General features: G+C 37.2%; 1 protein-coding gene across 3 annotated transcripts; it reads right to left on the minus strand.

Moving 5' to 3' along the window:
• Positions 1-9,534: 9,534 nt before the first annotated feature.
• ZBED5 (zinc finger BED-type containing 5) lies at positions 9,535-15,028 on the minus strand. 3 transcript variants are annotated; one of them, XM_015596682.2, is made up of 3 exons: positions 14,606-15,028; positions 12,888-13,002; positions 9,535-11,822 (listed from the first exon to the last, which is right to left on the minus strand). In XM_015596682.2, the coding sequence occupies exon 3, from the start codon at positions 11,684-11,686 to the stop codon at positions 9,602-9,604; it is 2,085 nt and encodes a 694-aa protein (XP_015452168.1). In that variant the 5' UTR covers positions 11,687-11,822; positions 12,888-13,002; positions 14,606-15,028; the 3' UTR covers positions 9,535-9,601. The 3 variants fall into 3 exon arrangements, with proteins under 3 accessions (XP_015452168.1, XP_015452166.1, XP_006905702.1); XM_015596680.2 differs by having other exon boundaries at positions 9,535-11,859; positions 14,606-14,827; XM_006905640.3 differs by having other exon boundaries at positions 9,535-11,827; positions 14,606-14,826.
• Positions 15,029-15,294: the final 266 nt, after the last annotated feature.

Here is a 15,294-nt window from a genome sequence, read left to right on the forward strand (position 1 = left end):
TACCATTCCAGGGTATCCTTAGTTTTGAAGGGTGAAGCCAACCCAGCCAGAGGTTTCACATTCCATTCCTCAAATAGTTACCTTTTATGGTTGCTCTAAGACATTATGCCCTCCCTTCTCCCACCCTTACCCCCTCAACTCTCTGTATCCATTGCCTCTGAGCTTGAACTTAAGTCTGACTCTTGCTCTGCCTATGTGATTCCATCTGTTCTCTGACTTTAAGAGAACCCTCAAATTCCAAATCTGCTGGTAATCTTGGGCCATGCTTGCTTTTTCTTTTAATAACAGCTCTGTGTCTTAGTCACCTGGTAAACTCGGATTCATGTTTCAAGACTCAAAGTATTTTTTTTCCTCTTCTTTGATTCGTATTTCTTTAACCGTATTTTTTCTCTGAGCTTACATAGCTCCTGCATACATCTTTGTTATTTAAAAATGTCTATGTCCTCTTCTAATAAACTGTGAATAAATTAACAAATGAAAGATATGCTTTTCAAGTCTATTAGAAACACCAGAGTGTCCACAAGATTGTTTTCCTTAGATGGTCTTGCTAAGAGGTAATTTGTACTTTGTTTTAAAAAAATGAAAAATCTGATATAATGAAAAATTGGGATTTATAGTACCATGGACCAAGAATAAAAAAAAGTTTAACTTGTTCTATCTATGAAGAAAATGATTAGAATGAACAATCCTAGAAAGATCAGTTAGGATGGAGATGGCTTATTCTACCCTAGAGAAAAATGGATTAACACTTTATTCTACACAAGTTTATGCTAACTCTTCATTATTCCTATGTATTCATTTGGAGAAGTAATAGATGGAAACACTGTGGGCTTTGTAGTCTGGCAGACGTGATTTGGAAACTCAAGTTTGCTACTTACTAGCTTTGTAAAACTGGATAAGCAACTTGAACATTCTGAGCCTGAGAGAGGCAGCCTTCTAAAATGGCTCACAGTGATCTCTGCCTCCTGGTATTCATGCCTTTGCATAATACTCTCTTCTGAATGTGAGCTACATATAATGTTATAATGGTTTATTTTATTTTTTAATAATCAACAGAAGTTTATTTCTCACATTTCCTTTAGAGGCTGGGAAGTCCGAGATCAAGGTGCCAGCAGATTCAGTTTCTGTTGAGAGCCTGCAATCCTGGTTCACCAGAGACTTGCTTTTCCTTTCCAAAATTAGATTTTATAAAAGTTTGTGACTTCTTACTGACACTCTCTCACTTGCTCACTTTGATGAAGCCAGCTGGCATATTGTAAGCAGTCCTACAGGGGGCTGATCTATAGTCATTCAGGAGAGGCACAGGTGACTTGAACTTGCTATTGATGTCTGAAGGGGGTGAGAATCATAGATACAACTTCACTTTCTTCTCAGAATTGAATTAAATTGTAGGACACTCAGTCAGTGTCCACTGAGAATTGGAGAACCGCTTGTTGTTTTTGAAAAATATACTGGAAAAACAGAATCATTTCTCCTTTACAGAAAAAAAAAAAAAAATCGAGGGTCAGAGAACTTAAGTACTTGTCCAGGGTTCTATAACTAGAAAGTTTCAGAGCTGAGATTCAAACCTAGTCTTTTTCCATCATCATTTTAATGCAACTCTTATTTAATGAAGAACTATTAGGTGTCAGGCATTATTCTAGGTCTTGAGATTACAGAGGTGGATAAGTTAAGTCTCTGCCCTTATAGAGCTTGTAGTTCCTCTTTTACTATAAAATTGGAAATAAGGATTTAAAATTTTTATTAATTCTATCTTTCCTATGTTTATTCTGGATTAGTGTGTTTTTAATATTTTAGGACTTGGAAATACAATGTTTACTTTATCATTAACTTTGTCCTGATTTAAGTAAATTTCACTAGCCATGATGTAATACAAGGCAGAGCATGGTTTTGTGTTTCAGTATTTGACTAGCTAAATACTAGATAAATGCTCCATACATATACCAAACAATTCTTCATTGATTTTTCATAACAAGGTTTGCGTCTTGGACTTCAGGCCTTTGTTTCATAAGCTCTATTCATTTCTCATGTTTTGGCATTAAGTTTAGTTGATGAAAGTCTGCTATTTACCTTGAGCACAAAATTGAGCAAAAATAGGCTAGTTTATTAGTGTTGCACAATTTAAGTAGTGCTGGACTTATTTGATGCTTGCAGGAATACTGTGAGATCCTAACTGGTAGTCAATTTCTTGTGAAGACTCAGAACTTCAAGTCCAAAGCAGACTAGAGCTCTATATTGTATGTAACTAGACACTGAAGCCTTGAGAATAGCTTGTTTTCTAGAACAAGCACACAGTTTGTCAGAAAAAAATTTGTTTCCAAAGCCTTTCTGAAAAAGGATGTTGGCTTAGTTCCTGATGACACCTGTCTGCTTTATTTATGGTGCTTTGATATACAGTAGTCCCCTCTGACCCAAGGTTTCACTTTCTGCAGTTTGTTACCCATGGTCAATTACGGTCTGAAAATATTAAATTTCTCCAACCATCGACACTGTCTACTTCTGACATCTAACCATCAATATCATCATGGCTCCAGGATCCAGGATCACCTGAAGCAGATGATCCTCCTTATAACATATCACCAGAAGGTTAAAAGTAAACTAATGCTATGTCACAATGCCTGTCATTCGCCTCACTTCCCATCACATAAGCATTTATCATCTCACATTATCACAAAAAAGGATGACTATAGTACAGTAAGATATTTTGAGACCATATTCACATTTTATTACAGTATATTGTTATAATTGTTCTATTTTATTATATAGTCGTTAACCTCTTACCATGCTTAATTTATAAATTAAACTTTATTATAGGTATGTATGTAGGAAAAAACTATATACATATAGGAGCTTCAAGCAACTACTAGGGGACTTAAAATGTATTCTCACATAAAGGGGGACTACTGTAGGTATATTTAATAAAAGCTGTGATGGGTACGTAAAAAGTGAATTGCTGTTAAAACAGATGCATTTTAGAGCGATTTTCACTGCTGCCTCTTGAAATAGGTGCTTGGTTGAGGAAAAAATGGTGAATGAACGCTGCTGGGGGCTTTTTAAGAACTCTAATAAAAGCATTTGAGGCTTTGACAATATATGATGACGTTTTACTTCTTATAAGAGATGATGTCTAACCTTTCCATTTACACATATAGAATAGCAAAAATAACATTTTGCATTTTAAAAATCCTTTTCTAAACCAAAAGTACCTCATAAGTGTTAGGCAATTAATTCTTCCATAGCTGTTACATGGTTATATAACCTACTGCAAAATTAATTGCCTAACACTTATCAAGTGTTCTGGAAAAGGACATCCAGAGACATTTTTAAAATACTTATTAGCATGGAGAAAAGCCTTGGCATAAAATCTGACTCTGTCAACCTAGTGTTGTAGCATTCAGACCAGAATTCCCCTTTCATATTTTGGGTAGGGAGCTAGTGCTACTTCTTTACATGAAGTCTTAAAATCATCTGGAAGTTGAAAAATCAAGTTAAAAAATAATTCTAACAGTGAAATTTCCAAAGGCTGCGTCCTTTTTACTCCTCTACTCACTAAGAATTCTGGGATTCTCTTCCTTGAGGACAGGGTGTTGGGGAAGAGTATGGCAGCAAAAAAGACATAGTGGCAGCAGCCAACTTGAGTTACTAGAAGAGGCTTGGAGACTCAGTATTTATCCATTCACTTGATTAAAAACATACTAAAAGCCAAATTTGGACATTTTTATAGACCATGGGCCTTTGTTTGATTGATGCACTATATTTCCTTATTACAAAAGATAATCGCCATTAAAATGTGCATGCTTCCAAATTTAGATAGATGTCAAATTTGTGCCACAAAACAGTGCCAACAAGGAGTCCAGTGTGGTCCTGTATGGAATGAAAAGAGGCCCAACATTCCCTGCTCTCAAGAATGGAGATGGAGAATCTTTCAATATGTGTATTTTCCAAAGTGGAGTCTCTAAAGTTCTGAGCCTCCTTAGAAGTAACGAAGGCCCAGTATTGTCCAAACTTTGAGCTCTTCAAAAGAAAGGGTCTTATGTGGGTGGATATTATATTACAATAGCTCTTCCCTAAATGCCTTCACAAGTTTATAAAAACCCCATGGAGGTAACCTAATCCCTACCCTTCTGTTTGAGAACCAGAACGCCTTTCCATTGTACTTAAAATCTAAACTACTTATGTTAGCTGTTAACACTCTATCTGGTTCCTACCTACCTCTTTTGACAACTTCTATCATGCTCGTAGTGCTCTATTCCAGACATACTAATCTTCTATTCCTCAAACATACCATAGTCTTTCTGTATCAGGGTGTCTGTACATGCCTTCTATCTGAAATATTCTTTCCCCAATCTTCATTTGATTGGCTCCTTATCACTCAGGCTTCAGCTCTCCTTCTTGAAGAGACCTCAAATTAACTCAGTTAACACTCCTCAGTACTCGGACATTAATCTGTTTTAGTTTTTTTCATAGCACTTAATAGTTTGTTTTTCCCGCTGGAATGTAAATTCTTTGAGAATAATGACACCTTTACTCATTTTTCTCAGTATTATTATGGATTTAATCTAAATTCGCCATTTCTTTTAGCATGTCTATAGACTTTTAGGAAGGTAGAGTAAATGTAGGAATTTAGATCACCACCTTAAAACTGAAGGCCCAACTTGTTTGAGGAAAGGTTATTTTGCTCAAAGGTATTTGTCATGAAAGTCATGCTGACTGCAATGTGAAATTTCGTTTTGTCAACACAACTTTTCTGAGAAGTTAAAAGAATCCTTTAAAGAACTTTACAACTTTGATAGAAAGCAAATTTTAAGATAGAAGACTACTTAAACTATTTCTGGCCGATTATTTCCCCTACAAAATAACTTATTAAACCTTTAAAAAATTTTATCATATTTATCAGGGTCTTCAACAAATTAAAAGAAAATGATCAGATTTGTTTTCAAGGTTAATTTCTAATTTCAATTATATACCTGATTTCATAATTAGTTCAGCCTAAGCCACTAAGTAAAATCCATGTATTATCAAGTTGTTCCACTAAGAGAAATAAATGGCATTGGATGATATCTAATAATGTCAAGATATGCACTGATTTTGCTTCTGGTCTATAAAATATTATCAGAGTTTTGAATGGTAACACTATGGTAGATGGCTAAATAACCAGAGATCAGACTCAGTTTGGGATGGTACTCATCTCATCACTGCAGCTAAGTTTACCAATAAATTTCTAGTTTTCTATTGCTTTCTCCTTAGACTACTGTTAGTTAAGATGATTTTGCCTATGGTAATAGAAAACCCAATATAAACTGTCTTAAACAATAGAGGGCATTGACTGGCCTAGGCAACAAAAAAAATTAAATGTAGGATAGCGATCAAGTGTTGTTCAATCAAGGCTTTCATTTAGTTTCTTACTAATCATTTTGGCTCTGTCTTCTATGTGTTGGCTTTATTCCCATGCTGATAGCTAGAGCTGCAACAATTCCAGGTCTCTCAAGTACACAGGACATTTATCTCTTCATTAAGAGTGAGAAAACATCTTTTCTCAAAGCCCCTATAATACTGCCCTTGCTTTTCACTAGCCTGTACTGGGTCACACGCTATTCCTGTGGCCAGAGTAATACTATGCCTTAATAGGCGTAGTTCCAGGTTCCTGAACAATTTTTTTTAAGAGCAATGGCATTACACTCACCAATGATTTTCATACAATGATCATAACCCAAGAATGAATCATGAAATTATCTTTGGGTCTTAATCATTTTAAAAAATTAAATAGATTTGAGATTACATTACAAATATGGTTAGTACTATTTTATGAAACTTTGATGTTCACACATATATACACATGGATAATGTAAAATCTGTTTCTTATTGTGAGTTGGGATCAAAAAAGGTTTGAAAGCTACTATCTTAGACAAAACTCCCAAAGCTGGAGTGGGGTTAGCTTTGTAAAAGAAAATCAGGGTACGATTTGGGAGAGGAAAAGAAATGCTGTGGAAATAGCAATTCCACTGCAGCCTGCTTGCCACTTTAGTTATTGTTTAATCTACACTAAATTTTAATAGTCATAACATTTTAGTTTTTACAATTTTTTTTTCTAATTTTCAAAATATACCTCCTCCCTTCTGAAAAAGCACTTCATTTCTCCCATCAAGTATCCATGACAAGACAATTTATTACACGTTATCATTTGGTTGGTGGAAAGCTTGGCTTCTAAGAAAAAACACTTATTTCAAATAATTGAGCGCATCTTGCCGTCACCCTCATCTTTATTTAAGTTTAAACTTTATCTTATTTTACAAGAACTTCAGGACCCATTCTAGTTCAATTCCTTTCATTTAATAAATGAAGAAACTAAGGCCTAGAGGGGATGAACTTATCTAACGTAATTAGTTGCGGAACCAAGTCTCTTGACACCTGCTTCAAAATTATTTCCATTATATTAATTGTGTAGTTATACTAATTTTAAAAGATGAAAATAACAAACATGCATGTTTCAGGGGCACCTAGATTTACATAACTGATGGATTCTTTCAAGAGTTGTAGGTGAATTGTATTTTGAGGAGTAAAGTTGCATTTTTAAGGCAACAGGGGAGCTTATTAATGTTGCTTTTGAAGTCTTTGAAAGGCATATAATAGTTACTGCCTTATTCATTTAAGTGGGGCTAAGTATTTTAAAGCTAATGTTCATATTATAGTATGAACTGTATTACAATTCACATCAATACTTTACCCTTTAAGCTAGGGAATTCAATTCACTGAGCACTTTTTATGTGATTAGACATTTGCTAAATCCTATGAATGATCCAAAAGAAGTGGGAAAGTCCTTTTGGATTGGTCACATTAGGGGAACTTTACTATTTCATACACAAGCAGAAGAGTAGTGGGCATTTGAGGATGCCACAAAAATATTTGGTTCCCAAATATCTGTTCTATTATTAAGTAGAATGCCACCCATTTCTTCCCTTAAGAGTTTTTGCTTTTGTATGAAAGGGTTTGTCAGAGGCTTCCCTCTAGTTCCAGATAGAGCCTCTAGTATCTGAAGCCTTAGGAAACACTGGCAAAAGAATAACCAAAGGGCTTTCTAAGTACAAAAGAAAAGGAGCGTGACAGTGCTCAAGACTTAGTTTGCTTTGGTTTTATTTAAAGGCCAATTCTGGTAGGGTTTAAACATAAAGAAAAATAAACTTCTTTGGAGATTCATTCATGCTAACTACAGTAGGTTAGGGTAATCTGAAGTTGCTGCCTGGAACTAGACTCGCCTAACATCTAGCAGTTACCAGACCCACCTTCAGGTGCTAAAAGTCCATTCTCGTTTAGCCATGCAAAGTATTCATAGGTTTGTCCTGATAGGTTATAAAACAGGTTTGCAGTTGATATCAAGAACCAAGTTGCGTAGGGTCAGCATTGAAGAGATCTAGTAGCAGATGGCAGGGTCCCAGTCAACAGACCTTAGTTTAAATGCAGGAATCCAGACTTTCAGAGGTTAGTGAGGGAAACTAGAAAGCACAAGAGGTCTTCTATTTCAAGAGACTGACATCCTGGACAGATGACCTAATCAAGGGCACAGGTACAGCAATCCCATAAGGGATCCAGTTATCAAACTTGAGGTTATCAGCCCGATGTAGACATTATGGCATTATACATGCTTCTCATACTAGGGTAGATTTAATTCTGGGATTAGTTGACAAAAAGTATTGCATGTATGAATTATTATGATGAATCTTTTTGAAGAATTAATTTTACTTGACAGCAATTTAACTCCCATTTTTACATACTTTTCTATTAAAATAAGCAGTCATGCTTTGAGGGAGACAGCAAATTTTGGTTGAATCTAAAGAAAAAAACACTGAATTTCAAAGAAATATCCAGATTTTAGTAGGAAGTTTTAGCTATATTCCGAAGTCACTATTTGATGCTCTTAGAAAAATGTGAAAGGCAGTAACTGCATAAAGTACTATCTTTAGAAAAGACCCAAACTAAGTTCTGTTATTGTGTGACCCTGGGCAAGTTCAAAAATTACCTAATCTTTTAGGATTGTTATAAAGATTATAGGTGACATATAGGCTCTTAATATGACAAAGGGGAAAAAAACCTGGACTAGAAATGCTTAATCTTGCTGCCTCAGGCTAAGTCAGGTCCTATCACCTGGAAGGCCGTTGAATTTCTAGAAAAAAAATCTCAAGATTAAGATGAGTGTGGAGTGAAGTTTAACTGAGACATAGTTGGATATGGCAGGGAACTAATATATGTTGTACATCCATTCCTGATCACCTACATTTAGTTTTTTTATACATTCTCGTTTAATCTTAATAACAATCCTTCAAAGAAGCCATAATTATAAGCTTGCAGAAGAGATAACAGAGGTTCAGGAATGTTCAATTGCCAAATGTTAAACAGCTAGTTGAGCAGTGGAGCAAGTACCAAACCTAGTGATTCTACCACACACTGCCTTAGTAAGGGGAGGTACTCCTACTCCCCGCAATGGGAGATAGGTTTGGATAAGTAAGATTAAATAATGGCTATCTGCAGTAGCTCTTAATTACAAGAATAACACAAAATATTTAACACTGAGTTGAGCTGTGTTGTGTGATGTGATGCAGGAAGAGAAGCCTTGAGACAGGAATGTCAGAAAATTTTCATAGTATTCTAAGAATAAATTGATATAAGTTTCAAGTCTAATCATCTTCAAGTACGGTAATGCCTCATTAATTTAGACTACATTGTATGGAATTTGCAAAAGTATATATAGGAACTGAGGAACAAAGGAAATATCTGAAAATGTCCTTAATACTTCCTCCCCTAAGAGTTTAGTGTGAATCAGAGCTGTGACATTCCTTAGTGACTTCTGTCCAACTTCTACGTAAGAGTAACTGAGCCAAAAAAAAAAATAGCATTCTGTAAACATGCAGAATATACAAATATAAGCCACAATGCCCTATTCCATTTTTTGATGTTCCCCTTCACCAACATTATTTCCTTTATTGAGCATCTACTTCAGTAAAGCCTTTTGCCAATAATGGAGACAGAGCTGGATAAGACCCTGTAAGAGCTCAGTCCAATTACACTGGGTATCATGAGACTACCAGGCAGTTCATAGTTGAAACAGACACAAAAATAAGACCAAAATAGAAAGATATAAAGAATGAAAGTACCTATGATAAATTAAGTCGTGTTGCAAAGTAAACAGGAATTGGTCAGGAAGCAAAAAAGGGAAGGAATAGTTTGAGACTTGAAAGCATGAAACAGTGTAATATGTAGGTTTAAGGAATGGAAAGAAAATCTATGTGACTGGCAGGCTACAGGAGAGGAATGGCTCGAAAGATTGGTACACATTAGATCCTAAAGAGGTTATGTTATGCTAAGGAATTGAGACTTTATCTTATGGATCAACATTACCCACGGTTATGACCAGAGAATCCTTTGAAATTATAATGTGAAGAAATACCAATAATACATGTTTAAATTTTTGGTTATTTTCTTAAAACCTAAGAAATATAAAAAATTTGAGTAATTTTATTTAAAACCCCAAAATGCCAGAGATAAAGTAAATCGTCTTTTATTTTCATCTTATATTTGGTTATCAAGAAACATGCAAATCCCTTCAATTTTAATGAGAACAGTGCTTTTGTGTCTTTTTATCACATATCCGCTTAATATTAGGAGTAATGTTGCTGAGTCGGATTCGCATATGAGGTGCGGCATCAAGTCTTTTCCTATATTTTGTTTTTGTTGCAGCATAATATGAAAATCCTGTTTCACAGAGGTGCATTGTAGCAAAAGGAAGAAGTACACGAACTGCACGCCTTGCAATGCTTGGGTACTCTTGAATTAGGCTACTCCAAAAATCATTTAGAGAAAGTTCACTGAAATTTTGTTTCACTTGAGAATCAGATGTTAAATCAATCAGACTCTCATAGTCCCGTGCTACTAACGAGGCTGGTTTAACAGTTACTGTAAATGGATTTCTAACCCAAGCATTATTGTCATTTGTTACAGGAAAATATTTTAACAGAGTAGAGCGCAAACCCCTTAGGTGCTGCACAATGGCACTGCAAATATCTCTGTCAACTGTAGAATTAATTTCAGTCAAAAAGTCACTGAGTGTAGGAAAACAATCAAAGTTTTCTTCTTCTACAGATGAGGCCCAAAATTCCAATTTTCTTAACAATGATGACATTTTATCAAATACTGTAAAAACTGTCACATTTTTTCCTTGCATTGACAGATTAACCTCATTTAATTTAGTAAAAATGTCTGCTAGATATGCAAGTCTTAACAGCCAAGATGAATTTGTTAAACAATCAGATAATCGAAAAGCAGAATCCATGAAGACCAATAGTTCACGACGAAGCTCAAAAAGTCTTACAAGGACTTTACCTCGGGAAAGCCACCTCACCTCTGTATTTAGAAGTAGTGCTGTGTGCTGGGCACCCATTTCTTCACATAAAATTTTTAGTAGTCTGGACTGATGTGGTCGAGCTTTAATATAATTGATGATTTGTACTGCCTGATCTAGCACATTTTTCAGAGAAGTAGGCATTATTTTAACTGCTAGTGCATGTCTATATAATAGGCAGTGACTACTGGTGCTTTCGGGAGCCACAAACTTTATCAAGGTGACGGCCTCAGCAATTTTCCCGTCCATTGCCCTAGAAGCATCACTACAAACATCAACACATTTCTCCCATTCAATTTCATGTTTCTGCATAAAACTGTCGATGCAGTTGAAAATTTCTTTACCAGTAGCATTACTTTGCAAAGATTCACATAAGAGTAGGTCTTCCTCAATAGATTTATTAAACCGATAACGAACGAACACAAGCAGCACAGCAAGTCCTGATACATCAGCTGACTCATCTAGTTGTAGAGAAAACCCATCACAAATTTTCAGTCTACAAACAAGCTCTTCTTCAATGTCAGCAGCTAGATCCTTAATTCGACGTGCAACGGTACTGTTTGATAGTTGTACTGCATCTATTTTTTTACTGTATTGTTCATCAAACATCCGCATCACAACATCTTTTGCACAAGGCTTGATAAGCAATTCTCCAATTGTGTGAGCCTCTCCACTGAGGGCTATGTGGTAACTTACATTGTATGATGCCTCTGTAGCACTTTCATTATCTGTATTGACAATTTTAGGTGTTGGGGGTTTATTATTTTCAGGTGAATCAAGATGTTGCTTGAAAAAGCTTATGTCTTTGTCTTTATATGCAGCATGTTTAGTTTCCAAGTGTCTTCGAAGCTTACTAGGGGCCAAAGAGCTATTTGATAAAATTTTCTTACATAACACACATTGAGCATGAGGTGCATCTCTATTTCCAAAGTAAGTAAATCCAAAAGACAAGTAACTTTCATCATATTTTCTTCTTTTTGGTTTCTTACTAAATGTTGTTATTTTGTTGGAACTGGACATAAATTTGACCCTGGAAAGCTCACCTTCTGATTTTTTAGAAACTGAAGGCTGTAACTGTTCATCTTCACTTTGTAATATTCCAACTTTTTGATCATTTGATTCAGACACAATTTGATAACAAAAAGATTCTACTTCTTGTTTAAGACTTCCTTGTTTCAGCAACAGATCCATAGGCAATGTATTTGTGGTACAAAACATGGTTAGTTTAGAATAAACATTGAGTATCAAAAATGTGTTGAAATTATAAGACAGGATACATAGAAGACGAGCAATCATCAAAGAGATGATATATAGCAACACATCAGTTAATTTGTAAAGGCTGCCTATGCATCAATGCGCAGATGGAACATCACACGTTCGTGTATCAGGTGATCTCTCATGCGACTTCCTGGTGCTCTCAGGTATGGCACACCTTTTCTTAAAGGTAGATTATCACATAAAAATAAAAGCTATAGAAATGAATTTAGTAGTCTTAAACTTATATTTTAAGATAAACTTCAAAAAAACTACTGTTAGCACCTTTTCCTTGGAATACTTATTAACTTAGAGAATATTAATATTCTATAAAACATAATTTGGGAAACACTGGGCTAAGAAATAATGAAAACTTGATAAGTGTATTTTTAAGGGAGGGACCCTGAAGAATACGTCTCATGGGAGGGGTTAGCAAACTTCCTGTAAAGGGCCGTATCGTAAATATTTTTGACTTTATGGGCCATATGGTCACTGTTGCAACTCCTCAACTATGTAGTTGCAGCATGGTAGCAGCTATAGACAAAACGTAAAAGAATGGGCACAGTTGTGTTCCAATAAATTTCTATTTACAAAAAAAAGACAACGTAAGCCTTAATTTACCAACCCCTTCTCATGGTCACTTGGAATCTCTTTTATCTTTCTGATGCCTATTGCCATTAGATACATTCATTGTTGATACTATTATACATCTTAAGGCTTCTTTCAGGGCTAGCAACTAATGAGCTGTATTAAAAATGCACAAACAGTTCAAAGTTTTGGAAGACACAGAACTCTATTGTATCCTAAAAACTGTGTGCTAACATTGAAAAATAAACCATAGACCAAAAAAGTTACCTACTATTTCTCTGGACTTAAAAAACTACATAAATATTTATATTATTCAAATTAAGACTCGTTCAAAGTAATGTATATTTACTGATTACTCATCTCATTAAGCTATAGATGAAGACCTAACCAGGACCTAAAGAAAACATAAACTCTCATTTTAATAGGTTTATTTTTAATAGGCATAATTAAAAGGAAGGGTAATGCAGATTTTAGGACCTCCAAAGAATACTACTAGCTTTATAAGTTAAGGCATACGAATTTATTGTCTATCCAAATATAGCTACTTTTGATTTAAACTTTATGATATGGCTACAGAGTAAGCTGTAAGCTTTGTATTCTCATGTTAGATCCTGAATCAAAACGGTTTTCTATTAATAGCTAGAGGGTAAGATACCTGAAATGAGGAGTACTCCCTTCTGCAATCACACTTTCCACCTTGGCAGCTTGAAATGCAGACTCTTCAAAAGAATAAAATTAAGGGATGGGGTGGAAGGGGAGTAACCAATAGCCTAGAATGAGAAAAATTAAAATTAGACACTGCAAAAGCAGCACTATCTATAACCCTCTAAGATGACCATCTATTGCAATTTATTTTAGATCCAGGCAGTGCGAATGATTTTTCATTGCAATGCAGATCTTGGACTGAAACAGAAGATGCTTAACACAGTAAAAACGCTAATATTTTCATCCTGATAATTTCATTGTTGAGATGTTTACTCACCCACTGACTTCACAGAATTACATTAAAAACTTTTGAAAACTAAATCTAACTTTTAGAAGTAAAGTCACACTTTAATATCTCTAAAATTAAGCACTGAAAGTACTCTAAAATGGAAGCAATCTATACAAGTGTACATGAAACATGCCTTTTGCTATAACCATTTTTGTACCCTCAACAACCAATTTCCAGGTCACTAATGTTTACTGAGTGGTGATCATTGTTTACAATGTGCCAGTAAATGCTAAATCCCCCATAACTGCTCATTTAATCCTTAAAACAAACCCGAGAGTCTGGGACTATCAATAACTCCACTTCAGAGATGAACGAATAGACACAGAGGTTAAGTCACCTTGCTAAGTTAACAAAGATATCTTTTAAGTGAATAACTACGCACATATACTGAGCCCATATGCCCAGCCATCATTTGTGTGTCCCTGACACTCTTTAATCTCCCAAGTATTAAAATATCTGGTACCAGGATGGTGCACGGAGAAATGGGTTACAACTGCCAGAAAGTTGAGAGTCTCAAACTGGCTGCAGCAGAAAGCCCAATTTCGCCATTACAGGGAGCAAAAGATCTAGTAGATTATCTTTCCACAGTCCGTATTTGGATTTAGCAACAAGAGAACTTCGTGGAACTGCTGTATGACCTAAACGATTAGGATCCCTCTTCTCTGCTGCAAGAGGAGGACACGACGGAGTTGGAAGCTTGGTTTCAAGGAAGGAGGGGATCATTCTCTCCCCTTTAGAGGTGCTTCCCCAAATCTCTCGAGGACAAAGACTCTGGACTCCGTAGAGAGTAAAGTTTCTATTCCACTCCCTAAAATGGGAGAGAGTGACACCTCATCTTTTGTCTCTTCCAGTTTAACTGACAGGTAGCTCAATCCATTCACCCTCACCTTCGGGCGGTTCCTGCTTTGAACAATACCCGTAGAGGCAGGAAGGCTGGGTAGTAGTACAGTTCTTTCGAAAGCCTAGGCAGGAGGTGAGTATAAACACCCCTTCCAGCACCTAAGTGCGTTCTGAAACGGTCAACTCGATGTGCGCCCCGGGCCAGCCATCCATACCTCTACCTTGTCACAGGTGCGCAATACCCGCAGACCGCCACATCTGGGGCTCGTTTCCTGTCAGAGCCCGATCTCGCCTACCCAACTCTGCTCGCGTCCCAGGGCGGTCGCCTCGGCTAACAACCACAAGAACACGCCTCAGTACCCAACGCTATCTTTCTACTTCATCTCCATCAGTGATGGAGAGAACGGCCTATGCTGCGGCTGGGCTGCAGAGCAGCGCCGCGGTCCCCAGATGAGCCTGCGACCGCCATTTTACACAGCTCAAAGCAGCGGCCATTTCAGAGCGCACCACTCAGCCGCCGTGGCGGCTCTGGTCCTCACCTTCACCGAGGCCTGAACAGGGTCAAGAGCCAGTCGTCGCAGACTGGGGGGAGGAGGGAGGAATGAAAAATAAAACAGAGGAAAGAAGGATTCGGGGACAGGGTGATGCTCTCAGGTCAGGGATACCGCCTGTACCACCTCCATAAAGATCCGATTCGCGGCTGGCGCGGTCGCTCGTCTGAAGATAAATTTAGCACCCTGGGGCAACCGAACTTACAGCGTCCGTGAGCGACTCCTCCCCTGCCCAATCAGCGCTAGAGTTGCTCACCGCCACCAATCGGCTCTGAGCTGTGGGGCGGGACCAAAGGAAAGGACCAAGCTCGGTTGAGGCGTGGCCCAGCCGCCGCGCTAGGTTAGTGCAAGCCAGCTGGTTCCAGCTGTGAAGCAATTGTTTTTAAACTTCGCTGCGCCTGAGTCAGCTTAGGTGCTCGTTTAGAATGCAGATGCCTGAGTCTACCGGCAGCTGGAGTTTGTGACCCCGTAGGGCCGGACTGGACTCGAGAAATCTGCATGTTCATAGGCTCTGGCGCTCTGTCCAGGGGGCGGTGATTTGAGTAGATTCGCAGTGCCACGAAGGTGCGCGCAGAGGCTGGGTAGCTGGTGCTTTCACGACCTCTTTGTTCCCCGAACCGCACCCCAGGCCCAGGTTACGCAACTGTCTCCTCTTTTCCTTGTTTTCCCACTGGAAT

The sequence above is a fragment of the Pteropus alecto genome, unplaced genomic scaffold, assembly GCF_000325575.1.
Source record: "Pteropus alecto unplaced genomic scaffold, ASM32557v1 scaffold461, whole genome shotgun sequence".
Taxonomy (NCBI): Eukaryota; Metazoa; Chordata; class Mammalia; order Chiroptera; family Pteropodidae; genus Pteropus; species Pteropus alecto.

Excerpts from the sequence above, each read along its gene's own strand:
- ZBED5 (XM_015596682.2), bottom strand. The coding sequence starts at position 11,686 with ATGATTGCTCGTCTTCTATGTATCCTGTCTTATAATTTCAACACATTT.